The 24,420-nt window shown below is 40.5% G+C and overlaps 2 protein-coding genes across 3 annotated transcripts in view; one reads left to right on the top strand and one right to left on the bottom strand.

Moving 5' to 3' along the window:
• tchp (trichoplein, keratin filament binding) overlaps positions 1–24,420 on the top strand; it is a 525,906-nt gene that overhangs the window by 322,654 nt on the left and 178,832 nt on the right. The window lies entirely within an intron of this gene.
• The window catches only part of trpv4 (transient receptor potential cation channel, subfamily V, member 4), a 121,022-nt gene that overhangs the window by 24,433 nt on the left and 72,169 nt on the right, over positions 1–24,420 (bottom strand). Inside the window, exon 6 of the mRNA XM_059654958.1 lies at positions 1,731–2,029. Within this exon, the coding sequence (XP_059510941.1) occupies positions 1,731–2,029 (299 nt within the window). The remainder of the gene's footprint in view (positions 1–1,730; positions 2,030–24,420) is intronic.

Below are 24,420 nucleotides of genomic sequence, written 5' to 3' on the forward strand. Positions count from 1 at the left end.
TGCAACAACATGTGTTTTTAGCGTAGTCTACTTGGACTTCAGCAAGGCTTTTGATTGGGTCCCACATGGGGCACTGATGCAAAGGCCAGGAATAGAAATTGCTGGAAAAGGTCAGCAGGTCTGGCAACCTCTATGGAAAGGAGTCAGAGTTACATTTTCAGGTCCAGTGACCTTTCCTCAGAACTGATAGCGAAGGTCCACGGGATCGAAGAAAACTTAGCAAATTGCATCTAGAATTGGCTGAGTGGCAGGAAGCAGAGGTAATGGTCAAGGGATGTTTTTCCCCCTTGACACAGGTTTCCAGTAGGATCTCACAGGGATCATGTTGGGGGCCCTGCTAATTGTGCTTTATATAAATGTTTTAGACTTGAATGTAGGAGGGCTGATCAGTAAGTTTACGGATGATACTAAATTTGATGGGGCAATAAGTAGCGAGGAGGATAGCCTTGGGCTACAAGAGGGTATAGATGGGCTGATCAAATGGGATGCGCTAATCAGTGGCAAAAGGAATTCAGTCCGGATAAGTGTGAAGTGATGCACTTAGGCAGGGCAAATAAAGCAAGGGAATACATGATGGAGAGTAGGACCCTGGGAAGCACCGAGGATCAGAGAGACCTTGGTGTGGATGTCCACTGGTCCCTTAAACTATCACTATGGGTAAAGTGTGCATGTGGTATATTTATCTTTATTATTCGAGAAATACAATTTAAAAGCAGGGAGTTTATGCTGGAACAGTATAACATATTGATAGGCTACAGCTTGAGTACTGTGTGCAGTTCTGGAATCCACAGTATAAGACAGATGTGATAGCACTGGAGAGGGTGCAGAGGAGATTGACCAGGATGTCACATGTGCTAGATTGTTAAAATTAAAAAAAGGAATTGGACAGACTGGAATTGATTTCCATAGAGAAGAGGAGATTGAGAGGGGATATAATGAGAAGTATAAAATTATGAGGGGAATATAAAGGGTTGACAAGAAGGAACATTTCCCCTTAAAGGGATCAATGACCAGAGGTTGCAGATTTAAGCTAAGGAGCAGAAAGCTTAGAGAAGATGTGAGAAAAATCTTTTTTAACCTGAGGGTGGTGGGAATCTGGAACTCACTGCCTATAAGTGTGTTAGTGGCAAAAATTCTCATAACATTGATGAAGTATTTTTATGCATACTTATGCCGAGGCCTACAAGACTGTGGGCCAAGTGCTAGAAAATGGGATTAGAACAGTTAGGTGGTTGTTTTTGACCAGCACAGACATGACGAGCCAAAGAGCCCTCTTCTGTGTTGTAGGCCTCTACGACCCTATTACCAGTTTGTGCACAGCAAGCTCCCACAAGCAGCAGCAATGTGACACTCCCACTCCTGAGCATCAGTTGGTACCTAGATCTGCAGCTTTGAAGTGAAGCAGCTGAATCAATTTCTGTTTATCCAACCAAATAAATGTGAGGGTCAGGCCATTATTATAGTTACCGCTGGCTGCACTTTCTGCTGTAACCATAAAGAACACCCTCATCACTATCACCATCACCAACACAGCATGGACAATATACAAAATCCAAATCCTCAACTTCCCTTTTATTTCGATCATACAGACTGACTCTTTTTTGTCCATTACCAGCAGCCCAGCATAAACTATTCTCTTCCGTTTGCTATTTTCAAAAGATACTTAAGGAAATGTCACTAATACACAAGATGACCTAAACAGTTGACTTAAGAAAGATCGATCCATTTACCCCAATCTTGCCAAGTTTTGCTGCCATTTTGAGTGGTGACAGCCCGTCATTGTTTAAGATGGCCTCCAGGCTGCAGTCTGGGTACATCTTGGCACATTTGATGAGGAACAAGTCATACATTTTAGTCAAAAACTTCGTATTCTCCCTGGTGTTATCTGCAATGGCGACCAAAGCATGGAGCACTGTGTTTCCCCGTGAATCTTGTCTCCGCAGATCCGCGATTTTATCTGGATTTTCAGTGAGGTAGTTAACGATGTCTGGCTGGTTTGTGCAGGCAGCTAGAGAGAGAGGTAATTCACCTGGAGAGATATACAGTGTGAACAATTAACAGTGTCAAAAAACACCACAGAAATAACCCATTCATTTGTGGGACAAGAGGCACTGGTAGAGTTTTCATAAGATCTGCTGATTTTTATTGAGGGATCGAATGATTTTGAGAAGGGTTGTATGAGCTTTTGGGAGCAGCTGATAAAGTTCTGGACTGTTTAATAAGTTTTTGGGAAGAATTTGAGGAGTTGTCAAGGGAGGTTCTGAATATTTTCAGGGGTCCTGATGACTTTACAGTGATGCATCAAAGACTTTTTCATTTTGGCCAATCCCAGGCTCCTAGGCCAGACCCATCATGGATTAAGTGCCAGAGCAAAGTTCACATCAGTCTCCCCAATCAGAAGCCCATTCTCAGAGCGTCTGCTGAGGAGGATCAACTATCAGTGGATGCAGCTGGAAAGTTACATGTGAAGTGAATGATAGCAACCGAAAATCTATGGATAACTTTTCATACTCTATCACAACTGTACTGACTCCACCAGTTCTTTTAACATGAGTAGTGAGCATTCTGTGTTTGCATGTGGCAGGTGCAAGGGTCATGCTGGGTGCCTCTAAAGTCCCTATGTATCCTCAATCTCCCACCCACTAGCGAGGGGCTTGTCCATGTCCCCATTCCCAAACATGTTCTGCTTTTCCACCCCCTCACCATGTAAAAAAACTGGCATTAAGTTCAGAGATAATGGGAACTGCAGATGCTGGAGAATCCGAGATAACAAAGTGTGGAGCTGGGTGAACACAGCAGGCCAAGCAGCATCTTAGGAGCACAAAAGCTGACGTTTCGGGCCTAGACCCTTCAGCAGAAAGGATTTTTTGATGAAGGGTCTAAGCCCGAAACGTCAGCTTTTGTGCTCCTGAGATGCTGCTTGTCCTGCTGTGTTCATCCAGCTCCACACTTTGTTATCTGGCATTGCAGTTCACTTCCTTTGGTTTGATACCTGTCGGTAGTTCCTACACAGTCATCTGGCTATGATATGAGAAGACAGCTTGTGACCATTTTACTGCCAGTCAGTGATCATCCTTGTGGAATAGTCAGTATTATATAAAATTCATATAGTAGAATCTACATATTAGACCCTCATTTCCCCACTCACAGCCTCGCCAAAATGAAGGCAGTCAGGGGCCTTGATAGGTAGAGATTAGAATCAAGAGAATTTAGGATTTGAGAAAAATCAAGTTAATAACATTCCAGCTGAGCTTTAATAGTGATAATTCTGATCCATTCATGGGATCCCAGTGAATGTCCCACTCCCTCCAGCTAACCTGATACAATTACAATGCAGATCTAAGGGCCATTTACTGGCAAGCATAATGGTGTGGAGTTGCAGAGAATGTTTATAACATAAGAATATGTGAGTAAAATAAACATATCAATCCCAGTCATGTTAACAGAGACTTCTCCTTGCTCTAGCTCAAATAAATTCTCCATATTTTTACATGTACCAAAAACAATTTGGTTGTCATTGTTAATAGTATTTGTCATGATCCCATTTGATGTTATTACTGGACTAAGGTCTGAAATGTGGTTTGATTGATCATAGAACATAGAACATAGAAAAGTACAGCACAGTACAGGCCCTTCGGCCCATGATGTTGTGCTGTGTAATAATCCTAATCCAAAAGTAAAATAACCTAACCTACATCCCCCTCAATTCACTGCTGTCCATGTGCATGTCCAGCATGCTTCGTTTTGTTTCTTTCTGGTTTTAACAAAGTGGTCTTTCACTGAAACATAAACATATAATATTGATGGCTAGGTTTTAATAATAAAACAAAGGTTTATTACACAAAAGAAAAGAAAAACAAAATAAACCAGATTATTTACATTGACACAAGTTTAAAGATTTTGAAATACACGGTAAAACGCAATCCCAGCAATCCCAACAGCACTCATTTTCAGTTCTCACACCATGGAGAATTCCTTTCTCTATCACATCTATGGTGCTTGACCTAAATTGTTTCAAATTCGCGTCTTGAGAATTTTATAACTGCTTCCTTGACTCATCAAATAACTCAGCTTAGACTTTCACAGCTTCAAAGAACCCCTTCAGTGTTGTAACCAAACACTTTAGCTCTAAAACATTAAACTAAACTCTTTAATCTGAGGCAATCTATTTCATAACATTTCTAAACTCTGTCTCTTCTTTAAACTGTCTTACACTTCCAGCATCAGGCAAAAATTCTGCCAAAAGCTTCTTCCAAGTTATGGGTGTTTCCCCTAAGCAACAGAAGCCAATCATTCAAAACAAAACCTTTAAACGGAAAACCTAAAGGACAACTGCTTATTTTGTTACTCAAAAATTCTCCCAATGATGGCAAAACCACATTATATGCCAAGAACTTACTCTCCTACCTTTTTGGTTAAATAAATCACCATGGTAACAGAAATACCTATGAGTTAATCATCAAATCCCTTCAGACACACATATCAAAACATGCCACTAGCTCAAATCCAAACTCTAAAGCCATGGCTTTAAAATACAGGTAAATTGCCTGCCATACATCATAGAAGTTGCTGGAAGAGCTCAGCAGGTCCTGCGGCATCTATGAAGAAAAAATATCAGTGTTAACATTTTGGGTCTGGTGACCCTTCCTCAGAACTGAGGAGCAGTAACTCTGATTTTTTTTCTTCACAGATGCTGCCAGACCTGCCGGGCTTTTCCAGCAACTTCTGTTTTTGTTCCTGATTTACAGCATCCACGGTTCTTTTGGTTTTTATGCCACACATCATATTTCTGATTGGATTTAAGCTGCCCCCATCTTCTTGAGCGTGATTGAAAAAGTTGAACTGAAGGGAACCTGTTGTCTGCTTCTATTTTCACTGCCTCATCAGGGATTCCACCAAACCTAGTGTACAGTGGCAATTCTAGCTGCCAGTCTGTCCCCAGGGGGTCTTTACCCCATTTTTCTTGGGATGCATGGATTAATCACGCATACAGTTCTCCCAATTTGCAGATCAGCTGAACTGTATCATTCATATACTTCAAAGAGTAGGGCATCACCTGGGGGAAATAGAGAAATCCTCACTTATCTCAAGGTATGTTTGCTGGGCAGAGGCAAAATGCAAATGAAGAGCTACTTAATCTCTTTATTTTATGGCTGCCGTCTTGAAAGTTCAGGAGAATGCAGGATCCCTGAATTTTTATAATAAAGGGTTAAGTACTTAGGACTGAGATGAACAAAAGTGTCCTTATTCAGATGATTGTGAATTCTTGGAATTCTCCATTACAAAAGCTTTTAATATACATTTATTGAATATATTCGAAGCACAGAATGAAGATTGATGAACTTTTGGGTACAGTACCAAGGAACAGTAGGTAGAATGGGTAAGTAGCATGTATAGTATACATCCCTTATCTTTAAGAGAGTTCACATTTAAGGACTTCAATTGCACTGTGCACACCATGTTGCAACTTTGCCAGTTAGTCTTCAACCTGTACATACAGAAATCAGTTGACTCATAGTAATATCTGTTCAATAACTTGTACAGTCGGTTCTGCTATAAAGAGTGTTCCAAAAACACGAATTGTCTATACGCGACTGATAAATAGGGGAACGCTATTTCTAAAACACGAACTTGTGTTGGCTATTACGTGATTCCCTTGGTACTCCTCATCCTGTATAACATGCCAAGCCGTCCTCCCACCTTTCGTGAACTTTCTGAAAACAGCATAGTGCTATTTCTAACCCTAAACACAACTTCTCCTTCAACCCATGGACCATGATGCAATAGCAGCTTTTAAAGCTTATTATTTAAGGTGACAGCTAAGACGTTGATTGCAGCCACTGAGAGGAATAAGGACCGTGTTCTTCAATTTTGGAAGAACTTTAACATCAAAAATGCAATTGACAATATCGTGGAGTCCTGGGATGATGTCAGTAAGGACTGCTTGCATGCAGTTTGTGGAAGCTTCTCCCAGATTTTTTCAAGATATTACAGGCTTTGATCAGTCAGTGGAGTTCCCAAGAATCAAAGAACATTGTGTTGATCTTGCAAAGCAATTTGGATTTGAAGAAGTGGAGAGTCAGGACGTTGAAGAGCTGCAGGAGTCCCACTGCGAAGACCTCTCTACAGCTGATCTACAACAACATGTCACTGAGGAGGAAGTGGAAGCTGGAGATGAAGCAGACGGAGTCCAGGAGGCACCAAGAGAGCTTTCCACTTCTGTTTTGTCTTCTATTCTGAGGGAAATTGAGAAGCAGTTTCAGCTGTTAGAGGATTACATTGCAGAACACAGCAGGGAAGCAATTTGTGGAATAAGATCTTGTCTGGCACCTTATGAACACCCTATGAATTGATAATCTTCATTGAAAGAAGAAAAAGGACAAAGTAGCAAAAACTGGACGCCTTTTTTTAGCCAACCCCCAAGAAACAGTCAGAAGACAACGAACTACAGCCATCCACTTCTGGATTAACAATTTTTTGTCCTAACCCTGCAACCACAACTGCACCTGAAGGTGATGATAATGATGATAAAGATGAAGAATACCCTCAGCCCCTGCATTAACAACCTCAAAACCTCCTCCCCCATCAAGTCGTCTTGACATTTTTTCCAAGGTACAGTGTTAAATTTACTTTTATTTCATTATTAGATATGAATTAAACATTTTTTCAAACTGTGCTGTCCTTTGTGTTAGGCTTTTGAGGGACTTTTGAACAATTTTGAGTAAGTTTGAGTGATCTGTGAGCAATTTTGAGGAATTTTTGAGCAATTTTGATTGATTTTTTTGCTTCCTCTAATCACACTTTTCCCATAGGCCTCATTATTTCTGTAACGCAATTTTCTATCACATGATGTTGCGCAGAAACACAATTATCATGTTACAGCAGAACTGACTGTAGTGTGTTTAACTGTTTTAAATAAACTAACCTGTGGAATTCATCAGTCTCTAATGAAGAACTGATTACCAGACATTATTATTAACATGAGATTATAAGTGGAAGATCATCCATGATCTTATTGTTTGTCGTAGCCCATAACTTTTCTTCATTCACTCACTGATGTACGAGTCACTAGTTGGGTTGGCATTTATTACCCTTCTCTCATTGCTCTGGAGAAACTGGCCCTGAGTTCCATTCTTGAACTATTGTATTTCCCATGTTATGTTCTTGTGCTGCTTTTCAATTGACTAAAGGTGGAATATAATTATAGCCCTGTTTCCTTCATTTTACTTTCCCTCCACGCTGAAGCTCCAAGTTTCCTACAGCAATGTCATTCAGGCAACTAGTGTGGGATCAAAGGTGTGCTTCTCTGCCGTCACAATACTGTGCAATGATCCATGCTGCATTGCATTAAGTTTTATTCAAAGCATTCATGCATGTGTTGACCTATACACAACACAGGATATTTGACCTGGGAATGGTTGAGGGAAGAATGTTAATTATTTATAGTTAATTCTAGAATCTCACATTACCCACTCTATCTACTCTGATCTGTGGGCCTGTGCCAAATATCAAATTAATAATTCACTATTTACCCAATTAATTTAATACAATGTTAATCTCTGACTACAAAAATTGAAGCAGAAGCAATTGCTAAGAGATGGTTCTTAAAAAAAAGTACTGAGAATCCCAAAAGCAATAGGTCATTAGCTATAGTGAACACAATGTAAATTCCTCTACAGTAATAAAAGATGCTGAACATCCATTGAATCCCAAATTCAATGCAGTGTAACATAAAGAATACAAACCTTAACCACTACATTGCACTTACTCACAATATTGTGTCTTGTTACAGAACATTGATGGTTCTGCTGGTAACAGGAAATTCTTCTTCACACAATATATGAATGGAGTAAACTTGCAGCCAGAGTAATAACAACAGAAACTACTAGATCAACTGGTTGCTGCAATGAAGAGACTTCAGGATTACTTCTGGAAAGATTAATTTAGGTTGGTCAAATGGCCGTTCTCACCCATACTTATGACACTGCTCACTTGGTACATCATACCTGCTTCTCTCCATCACATGACTGTACAAGCACAGAGCTCTGGCTTAAGTCTCCCATCCCTCTCATCAAGAGAGGTCTTTTATTACTTTTTGTACAATCAATTCCTGGCAAGAGCCTAATAGCAGAAACAATCCTGGTCAATGTGCATTTGCTGATCAAATCTGTTGGAAAATGCACAGTATTGGCAACGTTGAAAAGTGCCAGAAAATTCTCTGGTTTATAAAAATGATTTTTAAAAATGATTACTATTGAAAAGAAACAACTGGCAAGACTCCAGACAGAGGAGTAAATACTTCTTTTGTGGAAGGTTTGTAGGGTGCCAGAATTCCTGTACCTGGAGGCAAATCCAACATTAAACTTGCTGGATGCAAGGTAAGCCATAAAAAGTTGGCATTCCCTAATTAACTGGCTTTTTGTAATATTGCAGACGAAAGCCAATAACACAAGGCCTGTACTTCAGGAGTAGGTTGCCAAAGCATCCCATTAAACTCTACATAACAAACAGTTACAGAAACATCTCCTCCTGTCCACCTCACTCGGAGCTGTGTACATCTCACTGCCAAAGGTGTGTGATGGTATGTCAAGTTTATCTACAAGGGTAGCTATAAGAGGCTGAGCAACTGTGTGCCATTAGGCTAAAAGTGTAAAGTGCAAATACAATAATTATGCTTAGAAAATTATGAATGGGTGTTAATTTTTTAGTATTTAGAAATAAATTGTTTAAACCCAATGTTTTGTTTCTACAATTTGTTCCTTGTTAATCAGCCACTTTAATCAGTTTAACACTTGGCTAATAGAATCTCACGAGTTCTTTCCTGAACATGGCTCCAGTGAAAGATGATTTGAACCATTGTTTTTATTTTATTATGTAATAAACTTGTTAGGAAAATTTAACTTTAATGGGATTTTAGAGCAGTGGCAGCAAACAGACAAAAAGCTGAGAAGGTGCCAAGTCGATAAGATCATTCTAAAGAAGCATAAATAGGAACAAAACTGCCAAAGCCAGGAAGTTGTGCTAAATTCACATGATTAATTCATTCGCCTCGGCTGCAGTATTGCACATAATTTGAGGAGCTAAACTTTAGGAAGGATGACAAAAGCCTGGGAAGGGTGAAGATGAGTTTTACTAGAATTATAGCTGGAGTGGTGGACTTCAGTTACACAGAGAGATAAGGGCAGCAGGGATTGTTCATGATTAAGGGGAGATTTAAGAGAAGTGCTCAAAATATGAGGCTTTTGATAAATCAGGAGTAAGTTGATAGCCTCACTGATTTAAGATCATAATCGAAAGAAACTGGAGATTTTAAATAAAACTATGTGTTGTGTAACCTGGAATGCACTATCTTAATAAGGATAGGAGCAAATCCATGAGTAACATTAAAAAGTGAATGGGATGGACGAATATTTCTAAGGCTATGTGGAAACAAGAGGGGCATGTAACATGAGATAAAACGGATTACCTCTTCAGAGAGTTGGCACAAGGGCTTTCGGTTGAATGACTGTCATCTACCTGTAATGTATAGGTTCATACATTATTTTATGTTTATATTTGTGATTTATCTTGGCTGAGCCCCTCTATGGATAGCAGAGTTGTTAAATATCACCATGATGTGCCTTATCATCAGGGAAACCCTCTCATCATATTAGAAACAGTTTACTTATCGCCCCCTGCCATCCCCAACACATCCCACTCCCCAAATGCCCAGAGTAAGATGCTACGCTCTGTTTACTGTCTCATGGCTCTCTAAGGTATAACATTAGATGCACAATCTGTTTGATCCAAATCCATGAGCCACTGTTCATTTCACCATTACACTTTTGCAGAGCACAATACATCAAGTCAGGACCTGTCTAATTTTAGACTAGAATGCCCAGAAAGTTCTTAAAGAGATATTCTTAAGAATGCATACAAGAACCCTCATCCAACAAGACTGCATATTAGGACAAGCACAACCACAAGTCCCATGACTTTAACTAGAAGCACCGGAAAGATAGCTGTGAAGAGCATGCCCACTATTCTCCAATATTTTATCCAGGAGCCAGGACACATGACAGAACAAAAAACTTCTGTCAAAATTCTTAGGATTAAAGGCAGATTCTTGGCAGTGTATAGGAACAGCGGGATCTTGGTGTTCAAGTGCATAGCTCCCTCAAAGTTGCCACACAAGTGGATAAGGGTGTTAAGAAATCAGATGGTGTTTTGGCTTTCATTAACAGGGGGATCGAGTTTAAGAGCCGCGAGGTTATGCTGCAGCTCTACAAAACCCTGGTGAGACCACACTGGAATATTGTGTCCAGTTCCGGTTGCCCTATTATAGGAAAGAATGTGGAGGCTTTGGAGAGGGTGCAAAGGAGGTTTACCAGGTTGAGGAGGTTGACTGAGCTCGGACTTTTCTCTCTGGAGAGAAGGAGGAAGAGAGGTGACCTGATCGAGGTGTATAAGGTAATGAGAGGCATGGATAGAGTCGATAGGCAGAGACCTTTCCCCAGGGCAGGGTTGACTGCCACGAGGCATAGCTTTCAGGTATTAGGAGGAAGGTATAGAGGAGATGTCAGAGGGAGGTTCTTCACCCAGAGAGTTGTGAGTGCATGGAATAGTTTGCCAGTGGTAGTCGTGGAAGCAGAGCCATTAGTGACATTTAAGCGACTGTTGGACATGCACATGGACAGCAGTGAATTGAGGGGAATGTAAATTAGGTTATTTTGTTTTTGGATTGGGATTATTCCCCAACACAACATCGTGGGCCGAAGGGCCTGTACTGTGCTATACTTTTCTATGTTCTATAACAAGTTTCTTTTCCACTTACCTGTGCAGATGGTAACCAAGAGTGAAAGATGGCACATGTTCCACTAAATATGCTGCTTGTGGAAGCCTTGACGTTCTAATGGGGAGCCTCTCTCATTGTACAGAGTCCTATTCACAAGATCTCCTTTAATAGGAATAGAATAACTGCCCTGAAGCACAGGGTTCCTCGCTGTGACTTTTATACATATCTCCAAATGAGTACTGAGCAGTACTGATCTCAGGTTATCCATGTTAGTTATTCAGTTAGCCTTTGCAAATTCCCAAAGCCAAGATAGTGCTTCCCCATTTGCTGAGTTTAAGATGATTAATCTGCCGCTGTAGAGGGGACCCTGCACAGTTCTGTGCAGTGCCATTGGTATTCTTCACAAGTGCATAAGGGGTTTTTGCTGATGCCAGAGCAATGCAGGCTTTGAAGGGGCCAGGGCTGACCCTGAGCCTGTTTAGCAAGGGCCACTCTCACCGTGGTTTTTCCAAACCTGCCATTTCACAGGTGGGCTTGACACAAGAAATGTGTTAGCGACTTCACGTGTTCTTTTTTCTCTCAAAATATACACATCTGTTTTTTTAATAATTTGTCAAAGGTAATGATTTTGAAGAAGTTAATTTTCTTCTTACCTTGAGCTTCTGACAATGTCATACAGCCCATAGGTGGAGATATTGAGTTCTACACCAACTTTTGTAGGGCACAGATGTAATCAGTTCAGAGCTTGCAACAAACTAAGAGTAACTTAACTAAGAGTAGTACCTCATCTCCACTGTGATCTCTACTACCGATCATTTGACGTATCCCAGACAAAGTACAGACAAAAGTGGCAGTGAAATATATGAAACAACTCTTACTCTGAACCACATACTGGTAGAGGTAGCAAAAACACCAGGAGTTAGTAGTGGCATTCAGATTAATTTCACATGGTGAGCAGCAGCGTGAATTCAAATTCCATGCCAAAAACCCCACCATGAGTAAATGATGCAGAAGAAAGTACTGAAGACTATTGAGTTTTCACTGAGACGGCATTACCACTTTAAAAATACACAGTGAGCAGTTAAAGCACAATTACAGACAGAGAGAGACTGCAACATCTGTGAAAATAGCAATAGGGCAAGCTCGGCACTCCAAAGACAAACCTTTACCGAGAAGCCGATAAGAAGAGCAAAGGAACTGTGTGGGCTAGGAGAAGAATGAAAAGCCAGCTGCATTTAAGAAAAGATAGTCCTTAGCAAAGGAAGATGTATAAAGAGCAAGAGCAGTCTCCAAGTGTAAAGTTAGATATCCCTGAGAGAAAAAACTGAGATTCTTTATGAAATTGTTGCAAAAGACCATAAAGGGAAGACACAGAGACTCCACCATCAAGGTTAAGCTCCACAAGATTATTCAGGGACAGCAGAATTGGCAAGTAACTGCAGAATTTATTTAAGCTGGTGAGGAGCTAATTTATGGAAATACAATGTAAGAATCTAGCAGAAGAAGATAAGTCAGGAGATACTAATGAAAAGGACTCAAATTAAATTTCAGTTTCGGTGGCAAGATTTATAAGGACTATAGTCAGAGAACTTCATTTTTTAAAAATCATATGGAAAAAAAACTGCCCGGTGTTTTAGACCACAAAAGGCAAGAAAATGTCCACTTTTCCTGGGATAATGGCATCTTGTCACAGGAGGCTGGACAACTTTAAAGAGTGGCTGGGAAGCACCATTTTGATTACTAGAAAAGGTAGGAAATCCTTGAGAAAGATGAGAAAAATTGGTTGGCAGTACAAGGATATAGTATTACAATGAACAGGAAGTTGAAAACAGTCAATCGCTGCAGAATAGCAACAGAATTTAAAGCTTCACTGAATCATTTAATACAGTATTAGCGCAATACAACACGTAAACATAAAAACAAAGAAATACTGCGCAAAGCATGGCTAACTCTATAGTAATTGAAATTAAAATGGCATGCATGGTTGCAAGAATATATGCTTAAGGAACAGCAGATTTCAAGCAGCATTTTATCATCAAGAATTAAGAAAATCAATAAGAATAAGTAATAAAAGCGATAATATTTCTAAAAAGATTCTAGGTCAGCCAAGAACCATACAGAACACAAGATTGGACACTTTGAAAGTGACAATTCTTAAGATACTATATTGCCTCAAAATGAAGCAATAAGTCTGAAGTTGAGCAGGTGAATGCACTGTTATATTCAATGGGTCTGATTGTGAATATTAATCAATAGAACATAAAAGACAGTACAGTTACGTTTGAAAGTGTGTGAAAGTTAATTACTTCAGTTTAAGAACAAATGTCCGATCAGGCGGACATAGCGTGGATTCATGAAAGGCAGATCATGTTTAACTAATTTACTGGAATTATTTGAGGATATTACAAATGCATTGGGCAACAGGGAACGGATAGATGTGGTGTATTTGGATTTCAGAAGGCATTTGACAAGGTGCTACACAATAAAAGTGCATGGCATTACCGGTAATTTATTAGCATGGACAGAAGGTTGGTTAACTAGCAGAAAGCAAAGAGTGGTGAGTGGGCAGGTAGGTGGAGCTGGGTCCACGAAAAGATCAGCCATGATCTTATTGAATGATGGAGCAGGCTCAACAGGCCCGATGGCCTGCTCCTGCTCCTATGTCTTATGTTCTTATCTAAATAAAATCTTTGAAACAGCAAGATTTAACAGAATTCAGCCTCCAAGGGAATCTGAGCACAACTTAATTATCTAAATGTTAGTGGAAAATTGAATATCGAGCTTTGAAATTAGAATTCATAAGAGACAGAATTGTTGTTGGAATAATTGATGGAATGTTGTCAGATTTCTTACATTCCAAAAAAAAATCTTTAGGGAAAGCTATTCAGACTGTGTTCTCCCAATTGTTCACATCCCCAAGCTGTTCAGCTACCTGCAAACCAATCATATCATTGTTGGCAGGCAGAAGGTGCCTTTGTCATCAATAACTGGTCACTAGTTCACAGACTAATCAGCTACACATTGCCAGCCAAATCTTTATTTGTACACAGAACATAGAACATAGAATAGTACAGCACAGAACAGGCCCTTCAGCCAACGATGTTGTGCTGACCATTGATCTTCATGTATGCACCCTCAAATTTCTGTGACCATATGCATGTCCAGCAGTCTCTTAAATGTCCCCAATGACCTTGCTTCCACAACTGCTGCTGGCAACGCATTCCATGCTCTCACAACTCTGTAAAGAACCCGCCTCTGACATCCCCTTTATACTTTCCTCCAACCAGCTTAAAACTATGACCCCTCGTGTTGTTTCTGCCCTGGGAAATAGTCTCTGGTTATCAACTCTATCTATGCCTCTCATTATCTTGTATACCTCAGTTAGGTCCCCTCTCCTCCTCCTTTCCTCCAATGAAAAAAGTCCGAGCTCAGTCAACCTCTCTTCATAAGATAAGCCCTCCAGTCCAGGCAGCATCCTGGTAAACCCCCCCTGAACCCTCTCCAAAGCATCCATATCTTTCCTATAATAGGGCGACCAGAACTGGACACAGTATTCCAAGTGCGGTCTAACCAAAGTTTTATAGAGATGCAACAAGATCTCACGACCCTTAAACTCAATCCCCCTGCTAATGAAAGCCAAAACACCATATGCTTTCTTAACAACCCTGTCCACTTGGGTGGCCATTTTAAGGGATTTATGTATCTGCACACCAAGATCCCTCTGTTCCTCCACACTGCTAAGAATCCTATCCTTAATCCTGTACTCAGCTTTCAAATTCGACCTTCCAAAATGCATCACCTCGCATTTATCCAGGTTGAACTCCATCTGCCACCTCTCAGCCCATCTCTGCATCCTGTCAATGTTCCACTGCAGCCTACAACAGCCCTCTATACTGTCAACGACACCTCCAATCTTCGTGTCATCTGCAAACTTGCTGACCCATCCTTCAATCCCCTCATCCAAGTCATTAATAAAAATTACAAACAGTAGAGGCCCAAGGACAGAGCCCTGTGGAACACCACTCACCACTGACTTCCAGGCAGAATATTTTCCTTCTACTACCACTCGCTGTCTTCTGTTGGCCAGCCAATTCTGTATCCAGACAGCTAAGATCCCCTGTATCCCATTCCTCCTGACCTTCTGAATGAGCCTACCATGGGGAACCTTATCGAATGCCTTGCTGAAGTCCATATACACCACATCCACAGCTCGACCCTCATCAACTTTTCTAGTCACATCCTCAAAGAACTCGATAAGGTTTGTGAGGCATGGCCTGCCCCTCACAAAGCCGTGTTGACTGCATTTAATCAAGCCATGCTCTTCCAGATGGTCATAAATCCTATCCCTCAGAATCCTTTCTAACACCTTGCAGACGACAGACGTGAGACTTACTGGTCTGTAATTGCCGGGATTTCCCTAGTTCCTTTCTTGAAGAGAGGAATTACATTTGCCTCTCTCCAGTCCTCAGGTACGACTCCAGTGGAGAGCGAGGATGCAAAGATCTTCGCAAGTGGCGAAGCAGTTGCATCTCTCGTTTCCCAAAGCAGCCGAGGACAAATCTGGTCCGGGCCTGGCCACTTGTCAATCTTAATGTTTGACAAAATTTTCAGCACATCAGCTTCCTCTATCTCTATCCATTCCAGCATGCACACCTGCTCTTCAAAGGTTTCATTCACTACAAAGTTTGTTTCTTTCTTAAAGACAGAAGCAAAAAACTCATTTAGGGCTTCCCCTACCTCCTCAGACTCCACACACAAGTTCCCTATGCTATCCCTGATGGGCCCTACTCTTTCTTTGACCATTCTCTTATTCCTCACATAAGTGTAAAATGCCTTTGTGTTCTCCCTAATCCATTCTGCCAAGCCTCTCTCGTGCCCACTCCTGGCTCTCCTCAGACCATTTTTGGGCTCCTTCCTCGCCTGCCTGTAATCCTCTAGAGCTGAGCTTGACCCTAAGCTTCCTCCACCTTATGTAAGGTACCTTCTTCCTTTTGACGAGAAGCTCCACCGCTCTTGTCATCCAAGGTTCCTTTATCTTACCCCTTCTTGCCTGTCTCAGAGGGACATATTTATTCATCCCTCGCTCCTGGCTCCACATATAACTTGATATGCACTACAGCTTGAATAAGCAGCTGTGTAAACAGTATTTACAAAGTATGTCAGGTGCAATCCTTCAACAATCCTTGGCTCTTAAACCAGTTCTCTCACTTTTCAATCCACAATAAAAAATATCAAACAAAAAAACACAGTTTTCATAAAGTCTACACATATTCGACATATGTCCAAATATGGATATTGTGTAACTTGAAAAGAAACTGTGAGCAGATAGTGCTCTAATGAAATTGGTAATTTTGTTGGTATACTGTTATTTAGAATTTAAGAAAATTTGGCAAAAGTAAAGGTAAATTAACTTTGTATCTTCCACAGAGTGTGTACTTTCTAGTTTTACTGTCAAATCAGTCGGGGGTAGGTACTGTTGAAATGCAATCATGTTAGTCTTCAGAATGTCCATCCATCCAGATCTCCATAACCAAACTCTGATCACCTCCATGAACAACATTCCTCCTATTCTCCGGCACAGGCAACATCAGATAGAGCCAACAATAACACAACACAGAGAACATTTGGCCCATCAAGTCTACTTGGCATCCACTGAAATATTTGAGAATCACAACCCATTACTACCTCCACTCCTTTCCCAGCGGAAATCTATTCAGCTCTTTTTTGAAATAGCAAATTGGCTCAGCCTCAATTATTTTGCAAGAGCCTTTTTAACTTCAAATCACGCTGATCTTGTTAATATTGATCTTGCCTAGCACTTGCCCTGTGAGATGAAGCCTGTATGCCTCTATCCAAGTGTCTTTTTCACCCTATGATCTATGTGCCCTTGCATACTAATGATTTGTCTGTACTGCTCATAAACAAAGCTTTTTACTGTACTTAGGTACATAAATCAAATTAAATATACTATTCCAAGGAGAGATAAGTTTCTTTCAATTTCTGGTTTCATTTGTAATTTTAAATCAGTGATGCTTAATTCTTTGTTCTAGGTAGTTGGTATAAGTCAGTGGTTCTCAAACCTTTTGGCTTATAGAGCACTTTGGTACGGCAAAAGATCCCATGGATCACCCAAAGATTCTATCCCACCTATTTTGACTTGCTACTTCAAATGAACCTCATCACAATTAACAGGAGCTTATGAAAACTGCAGATATTTCACTACTTGTTTGCTACTAAATTGAATAAATTTATGTGTATTAATTTGAAAGTGAAATATTAAGTAAGTAAATGATTCATTCAAAAGAATAGACCTGTTCACATTATAAACATTAATAACACAAGGGTGACAGCCCTTCCCACATCTAGTGACATGAGGCAGACAAGGCATGTGTTTCTATCTGTTTCAATGGCCAGTTCTTCCTAGACATTATAGCTATAGGAAGAATATTATCAAGCTGGAGAGGATTCAGAAGAAATTTACCAGGATGTTGCCAGGTAGGGAGGGTCGGCTGGGGACTTGTTTCACTGCAGCGTAGGTGGTTGAGAGGTGACCTTATAAAAGTTTATAAAATAATGACAGGTATAGTTAGGGTTAATTGTGATTGTCTTTTCCCTAGGATGGGAGATTTCAAGACTAAGGGGCACATTTTTAAGGTGGGAGGAGAGAGATTTAAAAAAGACATTGGGACATCTTCTTTTACACAGCAGGTGGTATATATGTGGAATGAACTTCCTGAGGAAGCGGAGGAGTGTGAGTACAGTTAGAACACTTAAAAGATATTTGGATAAGTACATGAATAGGAAAGGCTTGGAGAGATATTGGGCCAGGAGAAAGCAGATGGGACTAGTTTAGTTTGGGATTATGGATTGGTTGGACCGAAGGGTCTGTTTCCATGCTGTATGGATGTATGAGTCTGTAACAGGATGCCAGCCTCTTGCCAGACGTCATTGTTGGGGAGCACTATGCCACATTGACAATGGATGACCAAGGGCATCTCCCACTCTTACCATCTGCCAAAAGTGCTTTGAAAGTGAATCAACTCATTTAGCCATGTTACAAACATCCATGTCCAATCAAGCCCTGTAGCAGGATTCAAACACAGGGCTTCTGGCTCTAAGGCAGGGCACTCCCACCAGCACCTCCATCATACCACAGGAAAACACACCATTACAATAATATTTCTGAAAAATTAATGCTTAATTCATAAGCAAACTAATCAAACAAAAATAACAGTAAAACAAAAATAAACAAAGAACTATGGTTGTTGGAAATCAGAAATTGCTGGTGAAATTCAGCATGTCCGGCAGCATCTGTGGAGAGAAAGCAGTGTGAACGTTCTTCAGAAGAGTGTAGGATAAGTCTGGTTTATTGATCTTCCTCTTTGACATTGCCTCAGGGTTGACCATGGCTTGCTTCCATTCTGGGGGGAGGGGGAGTGGTTCTGTGGTAGTGGAATAGCTCAAACCTGGAGCCACGTCTTTTTTAAAGCTCATATCATACCCAAGAGTCACTTTGATTGAGCAGCATCATGAGAGTACTGGGAATGAGGGCCTATTCTCTTGTATGGCCTCAGTGATTGGATTTTGGGCCAGCAGTCAGACTATCCGCAGGGCTTCCATGGACATTTAGTACTCCATCGACTACTCTTTGAGAAACATTACTCTAGGTTGACTGACGACAGCTTCAAATATAAATTTTGTACAACTGTTATCTTAGTCTTAAAGTAGGTTTTGAAAATTGAATAAAGGGTAAACATTTTTCTTAAAAGAATTGCATTTCTGGCCAGGATCCAGAGTTAGATTGAGTTTATATGAGGCTTATTTTCCTTTGAAGTTGGGCCAGGTAAAATGCTAAAGGAAGGGATCACAAGGGAGGGCATTATGCTGTAACTCCTAAAACATTAGCAAGGCTTTCCAAGTAGTTCCACCCTCACTGATGACCAGCTTGACAAACCGAGTGGAAGAGGAAGGATGAAGTAAACAGAAAGCACAAAACATAGGCTATCACCGAGCCAACAGCACCAGCAGAGGGTAGGCAGACCGGAAGCCACACCTCAAGGAAGGGACTTTATGAACACATACTTACCTCAGACTTGAGCAAGAGAAAACAGAAGTCTTGCTTCCCAGACACTGCTCCTTTCATACACTCTGAGACACGAGTCAACTAGGACTGTGCCATTGCTATGAATAGTTCATTCTTTTTGACTGTTTTATTTTAAGCTGCATTTTCCTGCACCGCCTGCTAAACTGACAACATTTTACTACAATTCCCAAACCCGGGAGAGCTGTTGTTTCTTTAAACATTTAAAATAATTCACAACAGTTGAAATGGAGACTGCAAATTAGAAAGGCATATACGGCAGGAGGGGGATTAGGGAAGAAAACAATGATAGATATTAGATTTTCAAAAACTGGTAACCCTAACCTGAATGTGCAATATGTTTGTCATTAGCAAGATGAGGATAGAATATAATATCAGATGAAAAGAAAGGGACTCCTAAACAAGCAGGATTCACTGCCAAAAGCCAACAAGAAACATATACTTAGAAGTTCTCAAAACTGCTTTTGACAAAATCCTCAGCTGAGGTTAAAATTCAATTCATTGGGGATATTATATATAATTGAATAATAAAATTGAAAAGAAATAAAGTTAGAACAGAAGTCTAAATTTAATTAGAAGAAATATACTGTAGATGCTGGAAATCAGAAATAAAACTAGAAAGTGGTAGAGAAACTCATTCCAGAGAAGACAAATCGTTAACTGTTAATCTCTCCATTAATGCTGCTGGCGTTTCTCCAATCCGGTGTTTTTATCTTTAATTTGAATTAACTCATGTTAAAAGTCTCCCAATGCATTCAAATAATCAGTGAGCCCCATCACAAGCACAACATTGTCCATTAGTCAAACTCCCATTAAACATTTTAATGGAAAAGAACACAAATGAGTTGAGGAACCAACTTGGATCTCAGGGATAGTCACTTTCTGCCTGAATGTATCTAACAGTAAAACTGAGACCAAAAGTGATTCTAATTGTTCATGACATTCTTTACGTCCATTCTACCTCTTCATGAGCTGGTTTCATCAAGAAAGATCTGTTTGTCAAATATTTGGTTCAATCATCTCTGCACTCCTAAAAGATGTATCTTCCTAAGAGAAGCACTCTCAAATACAGTCACACAGAAGGGTTTTATGATTGTAATTCCACTCAAAATTATTTTAATTTTCTGAAATAGTATAATCATATATCCCCTTGGCTATCACATCTGTACACTCTTCCCTCTAATTCAACCAATCGTTTACTCTTGGTTAGTAACTGTTTCAATGTCCATGTCATAAATCTTCATAGGAATTATTTAATTAACTGGCTTTTTCCTAAAGTCTGTAATTAGTTTTTGTCTTGTTTTCATTCAGCTCAAGAGAAACAGGCAAGTCCTTCATAGTGTGTAATATTTCATTTAAATGCCTGTGGCACCAATGAGTTTAAAGCTCCAACTAACTCACAACAAAAACAGCTTGGATTTATTTAACACTTTAGTATCATAAAATAAGTCAAGATGCTTCACAAAGTATGATCAGACAAAACTTGATATATTTGTTAGTGGCACAGAAGGCTTTATTCTCTTTGGTTTCAAGGTCCATAACCAGGAGACATAGACTTAGAGAGAATTTGAAGGGCAATCTTTTTACCCAGTGATCGATACGGATTCTGCACACATTGTTTGAAAAGGTGTTAGATGCAGAAACCTTCAGGGTACTTTCAAAGTATAGATGCTTGACAGTCAGTGCAAACATGATGGGCCAAATGGCTTCCTCCATGTTTTAAACTTTCATGAATCCAGGCTCTAAAATGTGTATGATGGTTTTACTCCTATTACTGCCTTCATGTTGATAAGTAGAGTCTTCTCCTAACCTTTAAAATTCAAGAGCAATCCTATACCATAGGCATTGATATTCTCATCAAACAAAAGGTAATTGAGACTCAGGTCTTCCAATGGAATTACTTGGTAAGTGCGATATTAATGGAAATCTGTTAGACAGATAAGGTTCTTGTACATATTTCTCTTCAAATACTCGGGTCTGAGCAATACCATGATTTCAAAGCAATATGATGCAGAGGTGAAGCAGAGAAGCAGGAAGAACCTGAAAAAAAGGTCCAGCATATCCCAAGAAGAAGGCTTGCCACCACTTACCGAAGGCAGAAAGGAGTTGGCAATTAAAGCAAACCAGACCTGAGACCTTAATTTAGCATTTAATGAATGCAAGACTGCAGTGTGAATCCATGAGACCGATATACAAAAAGTTACCCAAATGAGTCATTTCACTCAATGAAAGACACAGGGAGGCAGTGGAGATATCACAGGATAATGAATTCTCCAAAAGCTTCCATTTGCAAATTGGCTCAGCACAGCAAAGAGAGTGCTACTTTTCACGAGAGTAATGGCTACAGCTGGAGACTAAATTAGAAAAATCTTGCACAGGAATGATTCCGTCCTGAAAGATTCTCTGATTCACTAAATGCTTTTGACATTGCTACTGGGAGAAGGGAGGTGAGATAAGAATAGAGTCCTGGCCCCCACACTCATTGTTCAACTCAGTAACCGCAACATAATGTATCAAATAAAAACATACTGCTCATGTGAATACTGTGATTCCCTCAAATATGGCATTACCAAAATGCAGTCTTGAGACACTGTGCTTCAGTACACACTTTTCATTAGTAGTTAATGCCAAGCATCATGAGTGGGATTATCTTCCACATCCCAGGGGAGCAGAATATCCATACAGGAGCAGAATTATGTTGTTCGACCCATCGAGTCCACTCCACCATTTGATCATGGCTGATGGGTAATGTATCAGCATCGAAAGAAGATTGATTAATTAACAGAAAGCAAAGAGTGGGGATAAATAGGTGGTTTTTTCGTTGGCGATCAGTGGCTAGTGGTGTGCCTCAGGGATCAGTGTTGGGACCACAATGTTTCCTATTTGCATAGATGATATAGTGTTGGGGACCAATGGTAGTGTGTCAAAGTTCGCAGATGAAACTAAGGTGAGTGGTACAGCCAAATTCGAAAGAACACTGAAAGTCTGCAGAGGGATGTAGATAGATTAAGTGAATGGGCAAGGATCTGGCAGATGGAGTACAATGTTGATAAATGAGACGTCATTCATTTTGGTAGGAATAACAGCAAAATGGACTCTTATTTAAATAGTGAACAATTGCAGCACACTGCCATGCAGACAGACCTTAATGTCCTTGTGCATGAATCACAAAAAGTTGGTTTACAGGTACAGCAGGTAATTAAGAAGGCAAATGGAATATTGCCCTTCATTGCTAGAGGAATTGTGTTTAAAAAAGGGAGATTATGCTGCAGCTGCGTAGGGTGCTGGTGAAGGACACCTAGAGCACTGTGTACAGTTTTGGTCTGCTTACTCGAGAAAGGATGTACTAACATTGGAAGGGGTACAGAGGAGGTTCACTAGGTTGATTCCGGAATTGAGAAGGTTGGTTTATAAGGAGACATTGAGTAGACTGGCACTGTACTCACTGGAACTTAGAAGAATGATGGGGGATCTTACAGAAACACATAGAATCATGAAGGGAATAGATAGGATGGAAGCAGGGAGGTTGTTTCCATTGGTGGATGAGGCTAGAACTAAGGGACATAGCCTCACAACAAGGGGGAACAAATTTTGGACTGGGTTGAGGAGGAACGTCTTCACCCAAAGGGTTGTGAATCTGTTCTCATTGGAGAGAAGGAAGCTAAGAGGGGATTTAATAGAGACATACAAGATGATCAGACGATTAGATAGGGTGGACAGTGAGAGTCTTTTTCTGAGGATGATGACGTCAGCTTGTACAAGGGGGCATAGCTACAAATTGAGGGGTGATAGATTTAAGACCGATGTCAGAGGCAGGTTCTTTACTCAGAGAGTGGTAAGGGCGTGGAACGCCCTGCCTGCCAATGTAGTTAACTCAGCCACATTAGGGGCATTTAAACAGTCCTTGGATAAGCAGATGGATGATGATGGGATAGTGTAGGGGGAGGGGCTCAGATTAGTTCACAGGTCGGCGCAACATCGAGGGCCGAAGGGCCTGTTCTGTGCTGTATTGTTCTATGTTCAAGAATTCCCTGCCCAGTGAAGCGGCTAAAGCTACCTCATTAAATGTTTTTAAGGCATAGATAGATTTGTTTGAACAGTGTTAATGTTTAATTTAAATTTAAGTTTAATTAAGAATTTGAACGAGCGGGCAGGTAAGTGGAGCTGAGTCCACGAAAAGATCATCCATGATCTTATTAAATGGCAGAGCGGGCCTACTGGGTCAGATGGCCTTCTCCTGCTCCTTTTTCTTATGTTCTTATATGTTTCTTAACCCTGTTCTCTTGCTGTCTCGCTGTAACCTTTGATTCCTTTTCTAATAAAAACCTGTTTACCTCTGTCTTAAATACACTCAACAACTTAGCTCCCACAGTCTTGTGTGGAAATCAGTTCCATTGATTCACCACCCTCTAGCTGAAGAAATTCCTCCTTATCTCAGCCTTAAAAGGGCATCCCATCACTCTGATGCTGTGCCCTCAGGTCTTAATCTCGCCTACTAATGGAAAAATCTTGTCCATATCCATTCTATCCAGGCCTTTCAGTATTCTGTAAGTTTGAATCAGATTCCCACTTATCCTTCTAAACTCCACTGAGTGCAGACCACGAGCCCTCAATTGCTCCTCATATTGCAAGCCCTTCATCCTGGGACTTGTTCTTGTAAATCTCCTCTAGACCCCCTCCAAGGCCAGCACACCCTTCCTAGATAAGAGGCCCAAAACTGTTCACAACATTCCAAATGCAGTCTGACCATAGTCTGATACAGCCTCAGCAGTACATCCCTGCTCTTGTATTCTAGCCCTCTTGAATGAATGCTCATATTGCTTTTACCTTCCTAATTACCAACTGAACCTGCATGTAAATCTTAAAAGAATCCTGAACTAGGAATCCCAAGCCCCCTTGTACTTCAGATTTCCAAAGCCTTCCCCCACTTAGAAAACAGTCTACAACTCTATTCTTCCTATCAAAGTGTGAAACCTCACACTTTCCTGCATTGTACTCCATCTGTCACATTTTTGCCCATTGTCCTAACCTATCCTTCATCATCTAAGTAAACACTCTGTATATATAGCTGTAAATAAAATGTATGCAAAAAAGTGTTTCTGGGACCCTCCCAGTATGTAGAAGCCTTTTATATGCATAAACATTTAGTATGGCACTTGTTGCTTACAGCTTCCTACCTTACTAATTGAAGAAAGCAAATAAACAGTCTAGGTGGCATAACTGTCATCGGACTAGTAAACCAGATCACCAGGTTAATGTTCTAGGGGCATGGGTTCAAGCCCCATCACTGCAGAGAAAGTGAAATGCGAATTCAGCAAAAATCTTGAATAAAAAGCCCACCTAATGGTGACTGTGTAACCATCGTCATTTGTCATAGAAACCTATCTGGTTCGCTAATGTCCTTTTGTCCACGTGACTCCAATCCCATAACAATGTATTTCACTCTTACCTACCATGTTGGTGATTAGGGTCGGGTAATAATTGCTGGCCTGGCCAGTTACACCAGTAAGTTGGCCTCAGTTACACTTCGCCTGTTTATAATAGC

This window comes from Stegostoma tigrinum, chromosome 26 (genome assembly GCF_030684315.1).
Source record: "Stegostoma tigrinum isolate sSteTig4 chromosome 26, sSteTig4.hap1, whole genome shotgun sequence".
Classification (NCBI taxonomy): domain Eukaryota; kingdom Metazoa; phylum Chordata; class Chondrichthyes; order Orectolobiformes; family Stegostomatidae; genus Stegostoma; species Stegostoma tigrinum.